The following is a 19,154-nucleotide window of genomic DNA, read 5'->3' on the forward strand; positions in this document are numbered from 1 at the left end:
ATATTACCAACGACAGAAACTCATAATGTCTTCCAGCTAAGCCATACGTCAGACTTCACTCCACAACGCCCCCTTCTGGTAGCCATGAAGCCATGTTGGTCTGCAGCGTCTATGACTTCTACCCCAAATACATCAAAGTGAGGTGGCTGAGAGATGGACAGGAAATAACCTCTGATGTCACTTCCACTGAGGAGATGGCAGATGGTGACTGGTACTACCAGACCCACTCACACCTGGAGTACACACCCAGGTGAGTCCACATCAGGTCCAGGAGCGTCATTTCTAATAATGAAACCAGAACAAATGTTAATATGAGGTCTGCACTAAAGTTTAAACACTTAAAGTCCAGATCTGAGAGTCAGTGATGTTTGTGTTGAAGGTCTGGGGAGAAGATCTCCTGTAAGGTGGAGCACGCCAGCCTGGAGAAACCTCTGATCACTGACTGGGGTAAATACTTGTCTGTATCTACACACCTGTACACACCTGTACACACCTGTACATACCTACCTGTCTGACTCTCACCTGTGTGACTCAGATCCCTCCTCAGACTCGTCCATGCCTGAGTCAGAGAGGAACAAGCTCGCCATCGGAGCCTCAGGACTGATCCTGGGTCTGATCTTATCTCTGGCTGGATTCATCTACTACAGGAGGAAGGCCCGAGGTCAGAGCAGGACTCTCACTCACAGACCAGTTCATACCTGAAACCAGTTTAGACCAGAAAGAAATCAGTTCATACCAGTTTAGACCAGACTAAATCTCAAACCACATTACATGAGTCTAAAACTGGTTTACATCAGCATTCTGTACTATATTGATGTTTCAGGCAGGTTTAGAGCATTGCTGTTTATTTTCAGACACCTGTTAGTTACATTAATGTTTCAAACACAGGTTTTTACTGTTTTTGGAGGACTCTCAGACCTGGTTCAGGCCCTGAAACATGAAACTTTACTGAATCATTGCCATTGATCAGTGTCAAGAGATGTTTCTTCCCACAGCGATAATAAGAGCTGAGCAAGCAGTTTCACTCCCTACCAGGAAGAGGAGCCACTTCCCTGCTTACACACTCACACACACACACAACCACATACGCATCAACATTCCTCTGTCTATGAACAGACATATTCACTATTGTATTACCCTTGTATATAAATAAAGACAAGAGCAAGAACAGCGCACATCACAGGGCCCCCCTTTCTACTCTCTGACTCTCAGCTGAAGAAGTGTCTCAGAATACTGAAAAACAGAATAGAACAAGTCTTGTAGTGAACAACAGTCTAAGTCATAAAAAGGTCAATGTGCAGTATGCTATCATATGCAAACTTATATCATTAAAAGCTTATACTGACTATTAAGTACAATTCTCCATTGACAATCTGTTAAAACCAGTGTCCATGGTTTGTTTTTCAGAGTGTGTTGGTGACTGTGTCCTCGTCTCTTCTTCTTTCAGGTCGCATCCTGGTTCCCACTAACTGAGGCTGGATCCTGGTCCTGGTTCTGTCTGATGTTATAAAAGCTGCTGTTTCCTGTGTTCAGACTGATGATGATGATGATGATCTCTGTCTGAACTCTAAACCTAATCCAGGACCATCTCAGTGTTGTTGGTGGTTGTTGTGGTTTCACTGTGATGGTCCTGGATCAGGTCTAATGTAAACTCTGCTGTTTGATGCTTTACCTCTGCTGTTTAATCCATGTAATGTAATCCCTGTAATCCACATCTCTGAATGATTTGGGTGTTTCTGCTCATCTGATTACCATAGATCACAGATTTTTACTGGAGGTCATTGTTCCAAAATAAACGATTCAAACTTTGAGCTGTGGGTTTGTTTACCTGCATCCTGTTAATGTCAACCTGAAGATTGTATTATTGTCACAGAAACCAGTCTGTTGACCAGTTTTAACCAGTTTAAATTAATTAATTAATTGATAACATTTTATTTATATAGCACCTTTCTAGATAGAATCACAAAGTGCTGCATATAAGATAACAAGTCATAAAAAATAAAAAAGACTGAGTATGATTTTTACCTAATAAGTAAATTTGTGACGTACACCCAATTAGATTTATACTGAATATAAAAATAACTCATAATCTATGGAACTCCAAAGTGTTCAAAATTAAATAAATAAATAGGACATGATGAAATAAATAACTATGTGAATAAATAAGACACAGATATGTAATGTGAGAATGATATTTTGAAATAATGGCACACATTTTGAAAAAAAGCTCATTATTGTGAAATATATTGCATTCTGCTATATAAATTTACTTGTTATTGTGAAATATTATTTCATGGTCTTTATTTTTCACAATAACAGAGATTATTCCTGAGGCATTTTATTTATTTCCAGCCGTTTTTAATCCAAAATGTCCTTTTTTCAAAGTCAGTCTTTATTTCAAAATCCCGTTTTCCCCAATGGCCTATTTATTAAGTGTGCCCTTTACTGACCGGCCCTTCCAATTTACCTGTAAAATGGGCCCACCGGTGGGTTCCATGGTCAATAAAGGGTTAATGCATGTGCAATTACATATATATAGTGTTTTATTTATTCTGACTTTCACACACTGACATATGAAGTGTTTCTAACAGCAAGCAGGAGGCGACTCAGATTGTAAAGCAGACAGCGACACTGCTGATGATTTGCTGCGTGACCAGTTTGTGGTTTATATATTTCAGCATCTTATTTAATACAACATGATGTTGTCTTTTAAGACATGACCCACTGAAGAGGAGGAAACACAGGATCAATTTTATCTTTCATATGTCACATCACAGCTAACAGCTGAAGTGACCACCAAAGAGAGCTCAGTAAAGGATTACCACAGTAACCATGGTGGATGGTGACCAACCCATCAGCAACAAAGCAACACACAAACTGCTCTGGATTAAAAACTGGATTAAAGGACTCTCACTAAAACAGGGAAATGCAGAATTCCAATTACAGGAATTTGTCAAGAACCACACACACAAAAGCAAACTCAATACAACATTCACAGGAACTATGTACAGATTTCTTTCTTTCACATACATGATCAGGAACAACCAACAGAACAAGGATATAACTCAAGCCAGGAAAACCAGGAACTGCAATGCCCTGGGAAGGCGTGATCAGGTCCGTGGGAAAAATCCGAGGAGGGACAGACAGAGACTGAGGGAGTTGTCTCGCACGCAGAACAGGCAGGAGGACAAGCAGGTGAAATTATGTGAAAGAAGGAAGGGGGACAGACGCTCAGAGACAGAGACTGTAGTGGTGCAGAGAGCGACAAAGAGACGAGGGGCAGGATTTAATTCTTCTAAAAAAAGGCCGCCTGGAATTATTTTGTTGTTTTTAGCTGTAAAGGTGTCATAAAATCTGCTGTATGTCCATTTTTTCAGGACTACTACTACTTTCAACTGGTAGTTTTTTTTGTTTTACTGTACGCTGTAAGTGTGTAACAAGAAAAAAATTACAGATTTTTACTGAATGCGGCTCTCAGAACGAATAAAAGATTTAGACTTTGCCATTTGAAGTTTGAACTATAAAACACTAAACAACAGCAAATATGTGAACCTAAAGTTTGTTTCTTCACAAACAGAAAAGGAGCTAAAGAAAAAATAAAATGTTTTGATTTTTTTATAATATGGTCATTCTCAAAATTCATAAAAACAACAATGATTGTATTTTAACATTGAGAGCATCATTCAAAGTTAAACAACCATATGTGTGATCAGAGATGGCATAAATGTAGCACGGGAGAGCTCAGACCCACACGTGAATAAATATATCAAGTCATACTGGACCTTCCTCAACCAGCCACCATCATTACACTGTGCTCTGTGATTATTCTCAAAGAAATTAACTTGGAGCCTAAATGAAACCACGTTCTCTTCCCAGGAAGTGCTGCAGAAAGTGGCATCCACACCTTCGTCACACAGCCCCTCTAAATCTTCATCTTCTAATGAAAACAAAGGTTTTTAACATATTTCTGTATTTCGATGGACGTGGGTGGAAAGAAAAGTCAAAAGAAGCGATGCCAGTCAATGGGAAGAGGACATTATATATGTTTCTATATATGTTATAATATTAATTCAATTCAATTCAATTCAATTTTATTTATATAGCGCCAAATCACAACAAAAGTCGCCTCAAGGCGCTTTATATTGTACAGTAGATAGCACAATAATAAATACAGAGAAAAACCCAACAATCATATGACCCCCTATGAGCAAGCACTTTGGCGACAGTGGGAAGGAAAAACTCCCTTTTAACAGGAAGAAACCTCCAGCAGAACCAGGCTCAGGGAGGGGCGGGGCCATCTGCTGCGACCGGTTGGGGTGAGAGAAGGAAAACAGGATAAAGACCTGCTGTGGAAGAGAGACAGAGATTAATAACAGATATGATTCAATGCAGAGAGGTCTATTAACACATAGTGAGTGAGAAAGGTGACTGGAAAGGAAAAACTCAATGCATCATGGGAATCCCCGGCAGCCTACGCCTATTGCAGCATAACTAAGGGAGGATTCAGGGTCACCTGGTCCAGCCCTAACTATATGCTTTAGCAAAAAGGAAAGTTTGAAGCCTAATCTTGAAAGTAGAGATAGTGTCTGTCTCCCGAATCCAAACTGGAAGCTGGTTCCACAGAAGAGGGGCCTGAAAACTGAAGGCTCTGCCTCCCATTCTACTTTTAAATACTCTAGGAACAACAAGTAGGCCTGCAGTGTGAGAGCGAAGTGCTCTAATAGGGTGATATGGTACTACAAGGTCATTAAGATAAGATGGGGCCTGATTATTTAAGACCTTGTATGTGAGGAGCAGGATTTTGAATTCAATTCTGGATTTAACAGGAAGCCAACGAAGGGAAGCCAAAACAGGAGAAATCTGCTCTCTCTTTCTAGTCCCTGTCAGGACTCTTGCTGCAGCATTTTGGATCAGCTGAAGGCTTTTCAGCGAGTTTTTAGGACATCCTGATAATAAAGAATTACAGTAGTCCAGCCTGGAAGTAATAAATGCATGAACTAGTTTTTCAGCGTCACTCTGAGACAGGATATTTCTAATTTTAGAGATGTTGCACAAATGGAAGAAAGCAGTCTTACATATTTGTTTAATATGTGCGTTGAAGGACATGTCCTGGTCAAACATGACTCCAAGGTTCCTCACAGCATTACTGGAGGCCAAGGTAATGCCATCCAGAGTAAGAATCTGCTTAGATACCATATTTCTAAGATTTTCAGGGCCGAGTACAATAACCTCAGTTTTATCTGAATTAAGAAGCAGAAAGTTAGCGGCCATCCAGGTCTTTATGTCTTTAAGACATTCCTGCAGTTTAACTAATTGGTGTGTGTTACCTGGCTTCATGGATAGATAGAGCTGCGTGTCATCTGCATAGCAGTGAAAATTTATGCTATGTCTTCTAATGATGCTGCCTAAGGGAAGCATGTATAATGTAAATAGAATTGGTCCTAGCACTGAACCCTGTGGAACTCCATAATTGACCTTAGTGTGTGAAGAGGACTCTCCATTTACATGCACAAATTGGAGTCTATTAGATAGATATGATACAAACCACTGCAGTGCAGTACCTGTAATACCTACAGCATGTTCTAATCGCTCTAATAGGATATTATGATCAACAGTATCGAACGCTGCACTGAGGTCTAGCAGGACAAGCACAGAGATGAGTCCACTGTCAGAGGCCATAAGAAGATCATTTGTAACCTTCACTAAAGCTGTTTCTGTGCTGTGATGAGCTCTGAAACCTGACTGAAACTCTTCAAATAAGCCATTCCTCTGCAGATGATCTGTTAGCTGTTTGACAACTACTCTTTCAAGGATGTTTGATATGAAAGGAAGGTTGGAGATTGGCCTATAATTAGCTAAGACAGCTGGGTCTAGAGATGCTTTTTAAGTAAAGGTTTAACTACAGCCCCCTTGAAGGCCTGTGGTACATAGCCGATTATTAGAGATAGGTTGATCATATTTAAGATTGAAGAATTAATTAATGGCAGGACTTCTTTGAGCAGTTTAGTAGGAATGGGGTCTAAAAGACACGTTGATGGTTTGGAGGAAGTAATTATTGAAGTTAACTCAGAAAGATCAATTGGAGAAAAAGAGTCTAACTTAACATCGATGGTACTAAAAGTAGCTGTAGATAATATTACATCTGTGGGATGATTATTGGTAATTTTTTCTCTAATGATAAAAATTTTATTTGTGAAGAAGTTCATGAAGTCATTACTAGTTAACGTTAAAGGGATGGTTGGCTCAGTAGAGCTCTGACTGTTTGTCAGCCTGGCTACAGTGCTGAAGAGAAACCTGGGGTTGTTCTTATTTTCTTCAATCAGTGACGAATAGTAAGATGTTCTGGCTTTGCGGAGGGCTTTCTTATAAAGCAGCAAACTATTTCTCCAGGCTAAATGATGATCCTCTAAATTTGTGACACGCCATTTCCTCTCCAGCTTACGAGTTATCTGCTTTAGGCTACGTGTTTGAGAATTATACCACGGAGTCAGGTACTTCGGATTTGAGGCCTTAGTTTTCACAGGAGCTACAGTATCCAGAGTCGTACGTAGTGAGGAGGTAAAATTATTAACAAGATAATCGACCTCTGTTGGAGTAGCGTATTAATGGGCAAAGATTGGTCTCTAACCTTTGTTTGATACTTCTATTTTAAAAACATCTGGGTGCTCTTCAGGAGAGCGTGGACATCATGATGCTTTTTTTAATGGCCAAAGCTGTGATGGAAGCGTTCCCAAAGAAACGGTGTCTGAGACCTCTCTGTTTCAGTTGTCCCAAATGTCATTTCCAAAGGACGCTGGTCCAGAAGACACTTGAGGCCTCAGGTGTATAAAACATTATATTTAATATATTAGTGTTTGACAATGACAAAACTGTCCAGGACCCACTGACTGTGGACAACGTACAGTATTGATATTTGAGATGATCTTGCCTTAAATGTTTGTGCAAATGTTGCAGTGGATAGAGACGAAATGTGGCCCAGAGGAAGAATGTGTTGAAAGTTTGACATCAACTAACAAGAATGATTTGTAATGAATTTTTGAAAATGACCTGATTGTGCTGCATTAACTGTATTGAAGTATTCAGGTTCACCCCGACTTTACAGGGTTATATGAAAAACAAATGTGCACAGTCAGTGCAAATAACAACAACAGATAAAGGACAGTTATTCTCAACACAGATACTCAAATATTGCATCAAATTCACAAAGTCATCCTTGAGTTATCCTTGATTGTTGATGTTACTCTGAACAATGTCTTCTGGTTCATCCAGTTGAAGGGCCAAATTTCATCTAAAGTCTTTCTGATATTCTTCCACACTGCAGCCTTACTTGTGGTTCCAAGAGTACTTTAAAGTTGAGAGGGAGGCAGAGCCTTAAGCTCTCCTCTTCTGTAGAAACAGCTTCCAGTATGAATTCAAACACCTGTCTCTGCTTTTGAGATTAGCCTTAAAAGTTTCCTTTTGACAAATAATACAGTTCGGGTGGATCAGCTGACCATGAATCTTCCCTTATTTATGTTGCAGTAAGCTGAGGCTCCTGCAGGCTTCCCATGATATACATAGTATTCTTATTCACCAAGTCTGTGTGTGCTCTCTTCCACAGTAGTAGTAATATACCTGTAGCTTTTTTGCCCCCCCCCCACCCCACCCGCATCCCCCTCCCCTATCCCCTCCGCGTTCACGTGTGCGCGTGAACGGACTTTGTATGTGCTTGTGAGTTCAGGGGTCATATGTGTTTAATAGCGTTTTATTTAATGAAACCATTATGTGTTCTAATTAAACTCTTTTTTAAAGGATTGTATAGGTCTCAGAGTTCTGTTATTTAGACATAGATTATTTAATTTAACTAGTTTAGGGGTATTTTGCCTTTCTTTAGTGCTCTGAAACACACAGAGGCTAATAGTTTTAAACAGAAAGTTTTTTCACCTTCTAAAAACACATATTCACACATAGCCACACTACCACTGTAACAACCCCCAATGTTCCTTTAATGCAGACAGTCATATAATTATCTACTAGTCACAAACACACATAGATGATTTAACTGTTTTAGGAGCATTTTGCTTTTTCTTTAGCGCTCTGAAACACACAGGGGGTAATAGTTTCAAACAGAATGCCACAAACAGCAGGTATTCCTGCTCTGTTACTTCAGATTCTTAATTCTGCTACAGTTAGACCCCCTACAGTCAGCAGAAGAGGTCATCCTTATCACGAGCATCTCAACTGTACTTTATCTTATGTCAGAGGCCCAGCGGAGCCACCAAAGGTTTTTCACCTTTTATCTTGCCATTACACTTTCTACTGACCATCCGATCCTCCAAACAGGTTTCACCTGTTGCTTACACCTCCACACCTTTATCTCTGCATCTCAGAGGGCGACTGAAACAAGCCCCAACCTATATAAAAATGCCCTAATCAGGCACACTAACCCTTTACAATGACCCTTGAGAGCATAACACTTCGTTCATCAGCACGGGCAGCAAACCTAAGAGCATTCTTTTTAACATGGACAAGATATATGGCAGGTAAAACAAGACTGGCGCCGCCATTGCGTGCAATAGGTCGGCAGCCTTATGAAATTTCCCCTTGTGGGACTAATAAAGGTATATCAAATCAAATCAAATTAACGGATTCTTAAATTTATACACCAGTATATCATAAAATATTCAAACTGTTTTCTTTTCTAAACAAAAGCCTGATTTTTAGGAACTCGGCACACCGGGACACCCCACGTTCCACTTACACAAGGTTTGTGCTTCTTCTTCTCACACAAAACAGTTTGTGCCTCATTGTTTAGAAGCAATCTTACCTGTTTCACACATAGTAACATTAAAATGTGTATTTCTCTTTCTTTCTACAGGATCACAAAGCTATATAGGGCAAACAACACCTCTAAAAAACACCAGGTAAATACAGTGTTACACATGTTTTAAATGTGTGTGTGTGTGTGTGTGTGTGTGTGTGTGTGTGTGTTTGTGTGTGTGTGTGTGTGTTTCTGTGTGTGTGTGTGTGTTTCTGTGTGTGTGTGTGTCTGTGTGTGTGTGTCTGTGTGTGTTTCTGTGTGTGTGTCTGTGCGTGCGTGTCTGTGTGTGTCTGTGTGTCTGTGTGTGTGTCTGTGTGTGCGTGCGTGTCTGTGTGTGTCTGTGTGTTTGTCTGCGTGTCTGTGTGTGTCTGTGTGTGTCTGTCTGTGTGTGTCTGTGTGTGTCTGTCTGTGTGTGTCTGTGTGTGTGTCTGTGTGTGTGTGTGTGTGTGTGTGTGTGTGTGTGTGTGTGTGTGTGTGTCTGTGTGTGTGTGTGTGTGCGCTCACCCTCTCCAGTGTGATCTCCTCGTACTCCAGCTCTCCCTCTGACCCGTTCATCTATAAAAAAAAATAAACACATGAAGAGTTAAATCGCATCCCAGAATATCTCTGCTTATCGCCACGGCAACTCCATGGTAACAGCTGTTGAGCCCTCAAGGGGCCCGGTTACCTGGGCAACTGTAGCCGTAGCTATAGTAACCAACTCTCATATCATCTGGTTATTACATCACTTCCTGCTGCGGCGCTCTCTCCACTCATTTAACACACACCTCACTGAGTCATGTGACCAAACCCTTCACACCTCGTCCATCATCATCCTTCTTCGTTTGTCCAGGTGAGAGGGGGCCATGTGCTGCAGATATGAGGGAGTGTTCAGGGTCACCTGATCCTAGACCCGCCCACACACAGCTCTGCCCATCAACACACACACAGAGCTGTAAACAGGGGTCAGAGCTCCTCCAGGTGTGTGTACAGGTGAGCTGTTAGTTTTCAGTCATTCTTTATGAAATGCAAACTCTGAGTGAAGCTCAGACTTTAAAATGACAAATGTTAAATATTCATTCTCAGTGAGCTCACGCTGCTCACTGCCTGCTGGTGCTGTTGGGATTAATGGTCCAGGTGAGCTGTGGGTGTGATGATGACATGAGCAGTTACTGAAACAGCTGCTAACAGCTGGAGCAGAGACAGATACACTGTAACAGCGTCTCTGTTTGTGACACGTTCAGATGATCCAAACAGGAAACAGCTGGAGCAGCTTCTCTGACAGTAAACTGTGTGTTAGAAAACGTGTCTGAGGGTTGGACATCCTTTAATCTGCACACTGTAATAAAAACAGGAGCTAATAAAAGCTTTAAAGCAGATAAAAATAACTGCAGGATGTTTGACGGCTTGTTCAAGGCTCCACAGACAGCAGCTGATAAATTTATCAGCTGTATTGTATTTGGAGCTCATCACACTCACACCAACACTGAGCCAACATGGCCTCCCTGTCAGGGGGCGGGGTTTGTGATTTCTTCGAAATATGTTCTTGTGTTGTTATTGTTAGTTAGCACTTAGTTGAGTTTTAGTCCAGTTTGTGTTATCACCCGTGTCCCCTTGTGTCTCTCCTCTGTGTCCCTCTCTCGCTCCCTCTCTCTTGCATGTCCGAGTTCATGTCGCTCCATGTTTCCTGTTTCATTTTGAAAGTCCCATGTCCATGTTCGAAGGCCGCCGCAATGACGTGGACCCAGCTGCAGAGAACGGCCCAGAACAGAGTCTGTTGGTGTGGTGTTGTTGCGGACCTCTGCTCCACCAGGAGTCTACAGGAAAACTGATGTTCCATGTTCAGTGACATGACGCAACACAAACAGATGACCTGACACCGAACCACTTAAATATACAGCAGGGTAATGAGGGAAGTGGAAACAGCTGACACAAATGAACATCACACCACATGGGAAGCAAAGCTAAACACATTATCAGGTCTTAGGTTTTTTTGAGCTCCTGCTCAGATTCATGCTCATGTTCTTGTGTGATAGTTTTCATGGTTTGTCTTAGCTGCTCCCAGTTTAGTTTTGTCCCAGTTCGCTTTGTCTTTGTTTTGTGCTGTGTGTTTTTTCCCATCAGCCAAATAAACGGACACACTTTTTGTTAAACCTTAATAAAACACTCGCTGTTTCCTGCTGACACAGCTGGATACAGGAGCACAACATCTGTATCCTGACAGCTCAGAGAGCTGAAACATCTTCACCCTCTGATCTGCAACTTCCACCTAACCTCCACCCATGTCACACTGATGGGGGTCTTTAACACAGCTGGAGCCTGAGAAGTGAAGGGACCAGGACCTCCATGAACCCACCACCTAAGCTAGCTAGCTAACTAGCACCTGCTCTACTGTACTCTACTCGGTTCTACTTGACTTTACTTGGTTACGGTTGGTTTTTGTTACAGTTGAGTCCCACCTCAGTCACTTCTTTGAAAGTCTGTTTATGTCACTATTTAAAATGTTTGTCACACCACAAACACACCCAACGTCAGGGTCGTTATAGCAACATGGCACAAAGTCCTGTGATGTCATGTGTGTGACACAAACACAACAATGGAGGACTTGATGTGTTCAACAATGGTAGACCTGTGCACGCTGTCATTGGACCACGGTGATGGTTTGTGTGCGGTCGTTTCGCTCGCGGTGGGATTTTAAAATGGCGGGTTGATTTCCTGTGCCAGAGTCACGACGCATCCGCTGATGTCACTGACCAGCCAATCGGTGTCATGCAATCTGTTAATATCACATTTGTGGCCCCGCCCAGTAGGTACAGAAAAAGTACGTGGTACCAGGAACTGTGACCTGATAGACGACCCTAAAAACCGAGTCGAGTCCAGTAGATACCAGTGGAACTGAGGCTCTAATGTAGGTGGGTGCTTCAGGGCCTCAGCTGCAGTCTCTTTTCAGGGGCCCCAGGCCCCAGTTTTCCTTACATTACATTCAACCAACATGAAGGAACCACCAGTCCCAGCCTGCAGACGGTTTTCATCGTGCTGTCATTCACAGTCAAAGACTCTATCAGGTGTCTGAACTATGCACGTTTAAATCTATGTAGTCACAGTCACTAGGAGTGTCCAAATTCACAGGCTGCATCCTCCTGAGGACCCAGCCTTCAAGGTCTACGTGGGACAAAATATAACAGGACACTGGTGTAAATTCTTGACCGTCTCACACTTCTGTTTAATCCGTTTTCTGTTTGACGTTTATTCAGCTGTGTGAAAACCAAGGAGGAACCCACCCGGGGGATTAATAAAGTTTTATTTGATCTAATTTAATAACTGATCTCAGCCAAACCGATTTACTCACGAACAAATAAAACACTGAAAAAACCCCAACAATAACATTTTTAGGTTGTGACTTATATATTATGTTTAACCTGAGTAGCAAAAGTCGGCGGTGATCTGAAAATGATGTGCCGGGAGTTGTGCCGTTCTCGGCGACTTCAGTGACCCTCGAGCTCCCAGCTAGCTATCGAGCTGGTGGGTAGCAGGCATCTCCGAAAACGTCGAAGCACTTTTGCAAATATGTGATATCTTGACAAACCGAGCAGATATTTGAAGTTTACACAGCTACTTTCTAGCCTGAAAATATGTTAAAAGTTTATTTTGTGACCCAGAAAGAGAAATAAGAGTAATATTAAAACTTAGCAGCAGCTGCCATTGTTGGAAACTGGAATTGGCTGGACCGCGCTATGAATTCTGGGATATGGTGGGCCACGAAGGACACACCCGACCCATCCTTTAAATTCGGGGTAAAGGAGGACGCATTTGTCGGCTGCATTCGGAGGAGTCTACGAATTTGGACAGCCTTACAGGCGATGACCACCAACGGGCCAGATACAGCAGGATGTCCACGGTGAGGGGAAACCTGTGTGTGTGTGTGTGTGTGTGTCAGTAACACAGTGAACTCTGCTTCAGTCCCTGAAGGCTCGAGCATCAACACTAAAACACACAGTTCATTCAGCTCATCTCTGGAGACTCTGCAGCTCCAATGCACTTATATAACAGAGAGAGAGGGGGCGAGAGAGGCAGGCTGACAGCAGGAGAGAGAGAGAGAGAGAGAGAGAGAGAGAGAGAGGCAGGCTGACAGCAGGAGAGAGAGAGAGAAAGAGAGAGAGGCAGGCTGACAGCAGGAGAGAGAGAGAGAGAGAGAGAGAGAGGCAGACTGACAGCAGGAGAGAGAGAGGGCGAGAGAGGCAGGCTGACAGCAGGAGAGAGAGAGAGAAAGAGAGAGAGGCAGGCTGACAGCAGGAGAGAGAGAGAGAGAGGCAGACTGACAGCAGGAGAGAGAGAGGGCGAGAGAGAGAGAGAGGCAGGCTGACAGCAGGAGAGAGAGAGAGAGAGAGAGGCAGGCTGACAGCAGGAGAGAGAGAGGGCAAGAGAGAGAGAGAGAGGCAGGCTGACAGCAGGAGAGAGAGAGAGAGAGAGAGAGAGAGAGAGAGAGGCAGGCTGACAGCAGGAGAGAGAGAGAGAGAGAGAGAGAGGCAGGCTGACAGCAGGAGAGAGAGAGAGAGAGGCAGGCTGACAGCAGGAGAGAGAGGGCGAGAGAGGCAGGCTGACAGCAGGAGAGAGAGAGGGCGAGAGAGGCAGGCTGACAGCAGGAAAGAAGAGGGCGAGAGAGGCAGGCTGACAGCAGGAGAGAGAGAGGGCGAGAGAGGCAGGCTGACAGCAGGAGAGAGAGAGAGGGCGAGAGAGGCAGGCTGACAGCAAGAGAGAGAGAGAGAGGGTGAGAGAGGCAGGCTGACACAGAGTGCAGCAGACAGAGTAGGAGCATGGTCCAGGATTGGTCCACCGTTGGTCCACGGTTGGTCCACCGTTGGTCCACCGTTGGTCCACAGTTGGTCCACGGTTTGAACCACACACATTACCACATGAGAAAACATTATTCACATTAAAACGAGTCCCAAACATAACGAGTTCTTTGAAACCCAGAAGTGAGAGTCACACATGTGATGAGCTCTTAGTAGAAGTCTTAGATGAAAAGTCATTAGAAACACTCCTTCAGGACTGAGTCCTTCAGCCTGCACTGTCTCAGGTCTCAGCCTGTCCCAGACCCCCCACAGCCAGTCTGAACCATCCCTGTGACCGGCCTCCACACTCAGTCCTCAGGGCGTCTCACCATCTCTGTACAGAGAGCAGAGCCCTCTGCTGAGCAGGTGAATAAGTCCTCCATCCTGTTTCTTGGGTAAAAACTGAAGACTCTGTGAGACCCAGTGAAGAAGCTCCCAAAAAAGTCTAGGATTACTGACTGAAGTTTGCAAATAAAGGTCGACAGGAGGGTCCACAGGAGACGGACGATGCCACAGCACAGAGGCAGCCAGATTATTCATGAATGACAGCTCAGGTAAGATCCATTTCTATGTTTCAGTCTGGCTTCTACCGTTTCCAAAACATGACCCACTAATAAAGCACCATCCTTGTTTCCAGGTGAGTCCACAGTAACACAGTCCTCTGCAGTCCTCTCCCCACCATCACAGCCTCACCATAAACCTGACCCAGTTTATTCTGGCTGAGCAGGTTTCTCCAAATGTTTCATGCTGTGTTTCAGAAACGTGTCATCACAGCATCATCTGCATACGCTGGCAGTCTGAGACCAGAACGTTCAAACCAGACCTGAGTTTAGGGAGGAGGAGCTCCAATAATAACCACGTATATGATGCTGAATTGTTCCATCTTGTGTGGCATCTCTTTGATTTGTGATTCTGGGCTATTAAATAAAACTGAGCTGACATTTGTGGGACCACAACAGAGAGGAGAAAGCCTGAACCCTCTCTGCTTTCTAAGAGCACAAACAACCCACACCAGCATTCATTTCAAGCTCTCAGCGTCTCCATACAGGAGATCCTGGAGTCCTGTTTAAGCCTGTAGTCTGAGAAAAGTGCAGTAATAAATGTCAGTAATCACTGACACACTTAAAAACTCTGAGAGTGATCAGAAAGCTGGACTGGAGTTTTTGGACTTTTATAAAACCTGCTTCATGTTTTCAGGTCCAGCTTAGATTTCTCCTGAAAACAAGGAGCTGCTCATCATCACAGATTTGATGAGTTTCTTCAGTATGAAAACCTCCTGGAGACTCCAGCTTTGTTGCTCCTTTACTGTCTGTAACTTCTGACTTCTATAAAGCAGTGACTCTTCATCAAAGACCAGGCCTTCAAGCTGGCTTCTTCACTCCCTCCATCGTCTTCACCTTCATCGTGTCCCTGTGACCCACAGACCTCAGAGCTTCACTTCCTGTCTCAGCCTGCTTCCTCTGTCTCCATCACACCAGCCTCCTCCTCCAACACTGACTCAGTTACTCCACCTACCTGCTCACCTGTCTCCACCTGTCCACTGTCACATGATTTCCTCCCATATGACAAACTGTGAATCGCCTCATCATTTCAGCCAACCAGCAGCACGGCACCGGGGCTGGATGTCCCCCACTCTGTCTGGAGCCAATGAGATGCTCCTCCCCCATCTCCCAACTGAAACACCTCAGATCCTCAGGTGTCACATCAACGCTGTGATCAGAGGTACTGATCTTCATGTTCACGTCTCCTCGTTCAAACCTGACTTTAAAGCAGACGATGTTTCCCTGAGAGGGATCAGTGTGATGGAGAACACCTCCTCCACCCCTGTGATGGGTGGTGCATCATTGAGACTCTCAGCAGATTAACCAGACAGGAAACTGGACTGACCACCCACAAACTCCTGTACCACCACCAGGCTGAACTTCAGAGCTGAGAGCAGGTCCTCCAAAAACTCCAACAAACCCTCAACACCACCCATCACCACACACCAGGAAACACACCACAACCAATAAAGAGAGGAAGAGGGTGTGTGGTCGCATATTTTGAAGCCATCCTGATAACCTTCTTCCACCAACGATGTGGAGATCCAAATCCAATTAAAATCAAGACACTCAAAAAGATGCTCTGTAAAAGAGTAGAATTCTTAGAACAGAGTTTAATACACTGAATCACATGAACAGCAGGAAAAATACAGACAGACATTCAGCAAGAGAATTACAAAGCAGAAAGCAAGCAAAGCAAAACCCCGGGGTGTACAGCCTTAAGCACAGACAGCAGAGCAACACAGAGACGGACAGGAAGCAGCAGCAGGAGGAAAAAGACCTCTGGGGGCGTCCTCTGGTCCCCTAATATAGGGACCAGTATCGCCGCCCCCTGCTGCTGGGTAACTTTCCCACACGCCCCGCACAGCTGCTGGGGTCAGGTAGCGGCCAAGGTCTTGGCCAAAGGCCAGTCAGGACTCTGAGTACCCCTTGCTCTGGCTTATCACAATAGGTCATGACACAGTCAAAGGTCACACATTAATCCTAATTATTACATCTTATACAGCAAGTGGCACAATCTTATAACATATAATACACAGGTTACATGCTTAAAAACACTTCAGTGTGGGTTCAAAGTGTGTGTGTGTGTGTGTGTGTGTGTGCGTGTGTGTGTGTTTTGTATGATATTTTATCGTTATGTGTTCAGGATCTCTGTTACAATGTTACTGTTTTGGTTGTGCTGCATTAAAGATGTTAAATTAATTAATTATTAAGTAAATTATTCAGGAGAAGTCTCCCCCTACATTAACTGCCCTGTTACAGTACCAACTTAATAAACCTCAGTGAAGCAAAATGTCTTGTGCTTAAGACTCTACATGAAAGTTAAAATATATATGTTCAATGCGCATAGATATATAGTGTATAGAGAGGTTCAATCTGTGTGAATCAGCTAAATCCCTTCCTCGTTACCCCTGACAGCTCTCTCTCTCTCTCTCTCTCTTACTGTGAGTCTATGTCTCTCGGCCTCACAGTGACTGTGCTGCTCTCAGAGTTTAGGACCATCTGAGGTTCTCACATCCATCACAGCTCTGTGAGTGAGCAGCTGTGCAGAGTCCTCACAAGCCGAGCTGTTACTGATCTGGTATACACGCTGAAGATGAGGAGCCCTTCATCTTCATCGCATCACATCCTTCAGACCTGCTTCATGTTCCTGAATGAATGAAGCTGAGCTGAGGAACGCTGAAGGTCAGGATCCATCAGAGACATTAAACCTGCTGCAGGTCCAGAGACCCAGCTGATCCAGTCCAGGTAACCAGTAATGACTTCATGAACTTCTTAATGCAGTTTGCTCAAAATCATCCCACAGATGTAACATTATCTACAGCTGCTTTCAGTACCACTGATATTCATTTAGACTCTTTTTCTCCAATTGATCTTTCTGAGTTAACTTCAATAATTACTTCCTCCAAACCATCAACGTGTCTTTTAGACCCCATTTCTACAAAAGTAATGTAGAGGTCTGGGCATTCCTCACTGCACTGTACAGCATACACCACGTTGTTCAGTCTGTGTTTTGGAGTTTTGTCTTTCGGGTGAACCAGTTTCTGTCTGAGTGTGTTGCTGGGTCTGAAGTACACTGGGATGTCGTGCTTGGAGAAAACTCTGAGTTTCTCTGATACACCGGCTACATAGGGGATGACAACGTTGTTGCGTCTGTCCTTCTTATCCTCCCTCGCTGGTGTCTGATCTTCTTTTCTGTGCCTCTTTGCTGACTTTATGAACGCCCAGTTAGGATAACCGCATGTTTGTGCTTGGAAGCACTTAAACCAAGCACACCATTGTTTTTGTTGTGACATTACCAATAAGTCTGATGTGTCACATGACTTCCTAGTGAAAAAACAAAAGTTTCTTCTAAATGGCCACCATGGTCACCACCCATCATGAGGAGTTTGTCCCCTCACATATACTAATGTGCCACAAACAGGACTTTAATGTCACCAACCATTCCCATGTTATTACAGTGTATCCATATAAATGGCCCCCCCTGTAGTTACAGAACAATCAGCTGTTCTTCAATAAGATGCCACAAATTATTTGTGCCACTCCAAACATTTCTGTCCACTATAAAGGAGAAGATCACAGCCTGATACCTGCAGGTCTGACAGCAGCAGGTGTATCACTGCTGTTTCTACCTGGAGACAGCAGTCACCTCATTGTTCTGACACACAACACAAAACACAACACTACACACTAACTACACACTCCAAACACGCTAAACGTCACAAATCTCTCACATCTCAAAACTCGCTCTCTCTTTTTCTGCTGTCTCTCTCTCAAGGTCAAGGTAACTTTATTTATACCCATAGGTAAATTTGCTTTACAGAAAAATGACAGCATTTGGCATCCCTTCAAAAACACACACATACCTAGTAAAGATATAAACCTCACTGTAGCCCATATATAGTAATTTTAATATTTCGAATCAAAAACAGTTCTTATTTAATTCAGTGACAGCAACGGGGACAAAGCTATTTTAACAACGCATCTCGGAAACAGAAACCTCCGTCCTGAGGGAAGAAGCTGAAATCCACCCTGTGCTGCCCTCACGACACGTGACCGTGTGAAGATAGACAGCCAGCGAACAAAATAGACGAGATCTCCACACAAGGCTTTTCTTGCTTTTACTGAAGATCTTTTTAAGCCTTATCCTCCCTCAAGGCTTCTCTTTGCTATTTCTTATCTGTAACTGAAACATACAGAAAGTGAAAATAAATTGCTAGCTAATACACATCTTAATGACAAACTTAAAGATTAGCCTAGCTTAACACGTGTGTCACATTAGCATCACAGTTCACTCCATGTAAACACATATAAAAGTTTTTTCTGAACACATTAATACTCACAAGGACGAACGTTTCCCAAGGTACAAGCGTGTAGGGCACTTTTAGCGTGTACATGAGCTTATTCACTGTTTTAATACTGCCGAAGCACTTTGGAGAAAATACGTCAAAGATAGGTGAATGATGAGAGCGCTGCCTCGCTCCCTTTCCCGCACGTACAACACAAAGATCGCTTGCGACTAAGATGTCTCACTCTGAGCAAATTTCAAACCCACACATTTTAACTGTTTTTAGCACGAACCACATAATATTTCTTAACTTTGAACTTATTTATCACCTTGCTTATGTAACTTAATCAGATTATGCACTAACTACTGACTTTTGACCAAAAGACATAACACACCCCTTAGAGGATGATAAAGCCGTCCTCTGTACCTGCTTGGAGTACAGGGAGGCTAAACTAGACTGTGGCTCACCTATCAGACGACTGGACCATCTCACTATCTGATTTAGAGAGTTTTTCTCTGTGACAGAGGTCTGACCGAACCATGCCACCAAACAAAAGGATAAGATAACAGACTCAATAACAGAACGATAAAACAAAGTTAACATTTTTTGGTCAATGTGGAAATGAGCAAGTTTCCTGAGGCAGTAAAGGTGCTGGTGACCCTTTTTACAAACTGATTCTGATCAAAGTTCAGTTTTTCATTGATTATGGTGC

At 43.3% G+C, this 19,154-nt stretch overlaps 2 protein-coding genes across 2 annotated transcripts in view; both read left to right on the top strand.

Annotated features, from left to right (window-relative positions):
• Positions 1 to 19,154, top strand: part of LOC100703853 (HLA class II histocompatibility antigen, DRB1-8 beta chain) — a 222,926-nt gene that overhangs the window by 47,259 nt on the left and 156,513 nt on the right. The gene's annotated exons all lie outside the window — the stretch shown is intronic.
• LOC112841768 (rano class II histocompatibility antigen, A beta chain) lies at positions 29 to 1,811 on the top strand. The gene is made up of 4 exons (XM_025908548.1): positions 29 to 250; positions 380 to 447; positions 548 to 661; positions 1,448 to 1,811. The coding sequence occupies exons 1-4, from the start codon at positions 93 to 95 to the stop codon at positions 1,471 to 1,473; spliced, it is 366 nt and encodes a 121-aa protein (XP_025764333.1). The 5' UTR covers positions 29 to 92; the 3' UTR covers positions 1,474 to 1,811.

Source organism: Oreochromis niloticus, linkage group LG7, assembly GCF_001858045.2.
Source record: "Oreochromis niloticus isolate F11D_XX linkage group LG7, O_niloticus_UMD_NMBU, whole genome shotgun sequence".
Classification (NCBI taxonomy): domain Eukaryota; kingdom Metazoa; phylum Chordata; class Actinopteri; order Cichliformes; family Cichlidae; genus Oreochromis; species Oreochromis niloticus.

Coding starts and splice junctions, on each gene's coding strand:
- LOC112841768 (XM_025908548.1), top strand. CDS start 93: ATGTTGGTCTGCAGCGTCTATGACTTCTACCCCAAATACATCAAAGTG. Junction 251..379: donor CACCTGGAGTACACACCCAG/GTGAGTCCACAT, acceptor TTTGTGTTGAAG/GTCTGGGGAGAAGATCTCCT. Junction 448..547: donor ACCTCTGATCACTGACTGGG/GTAAATACTTGT, acceptor ATCCCTCCTCAG/ACTCGTCCATGCCTGAGTCA.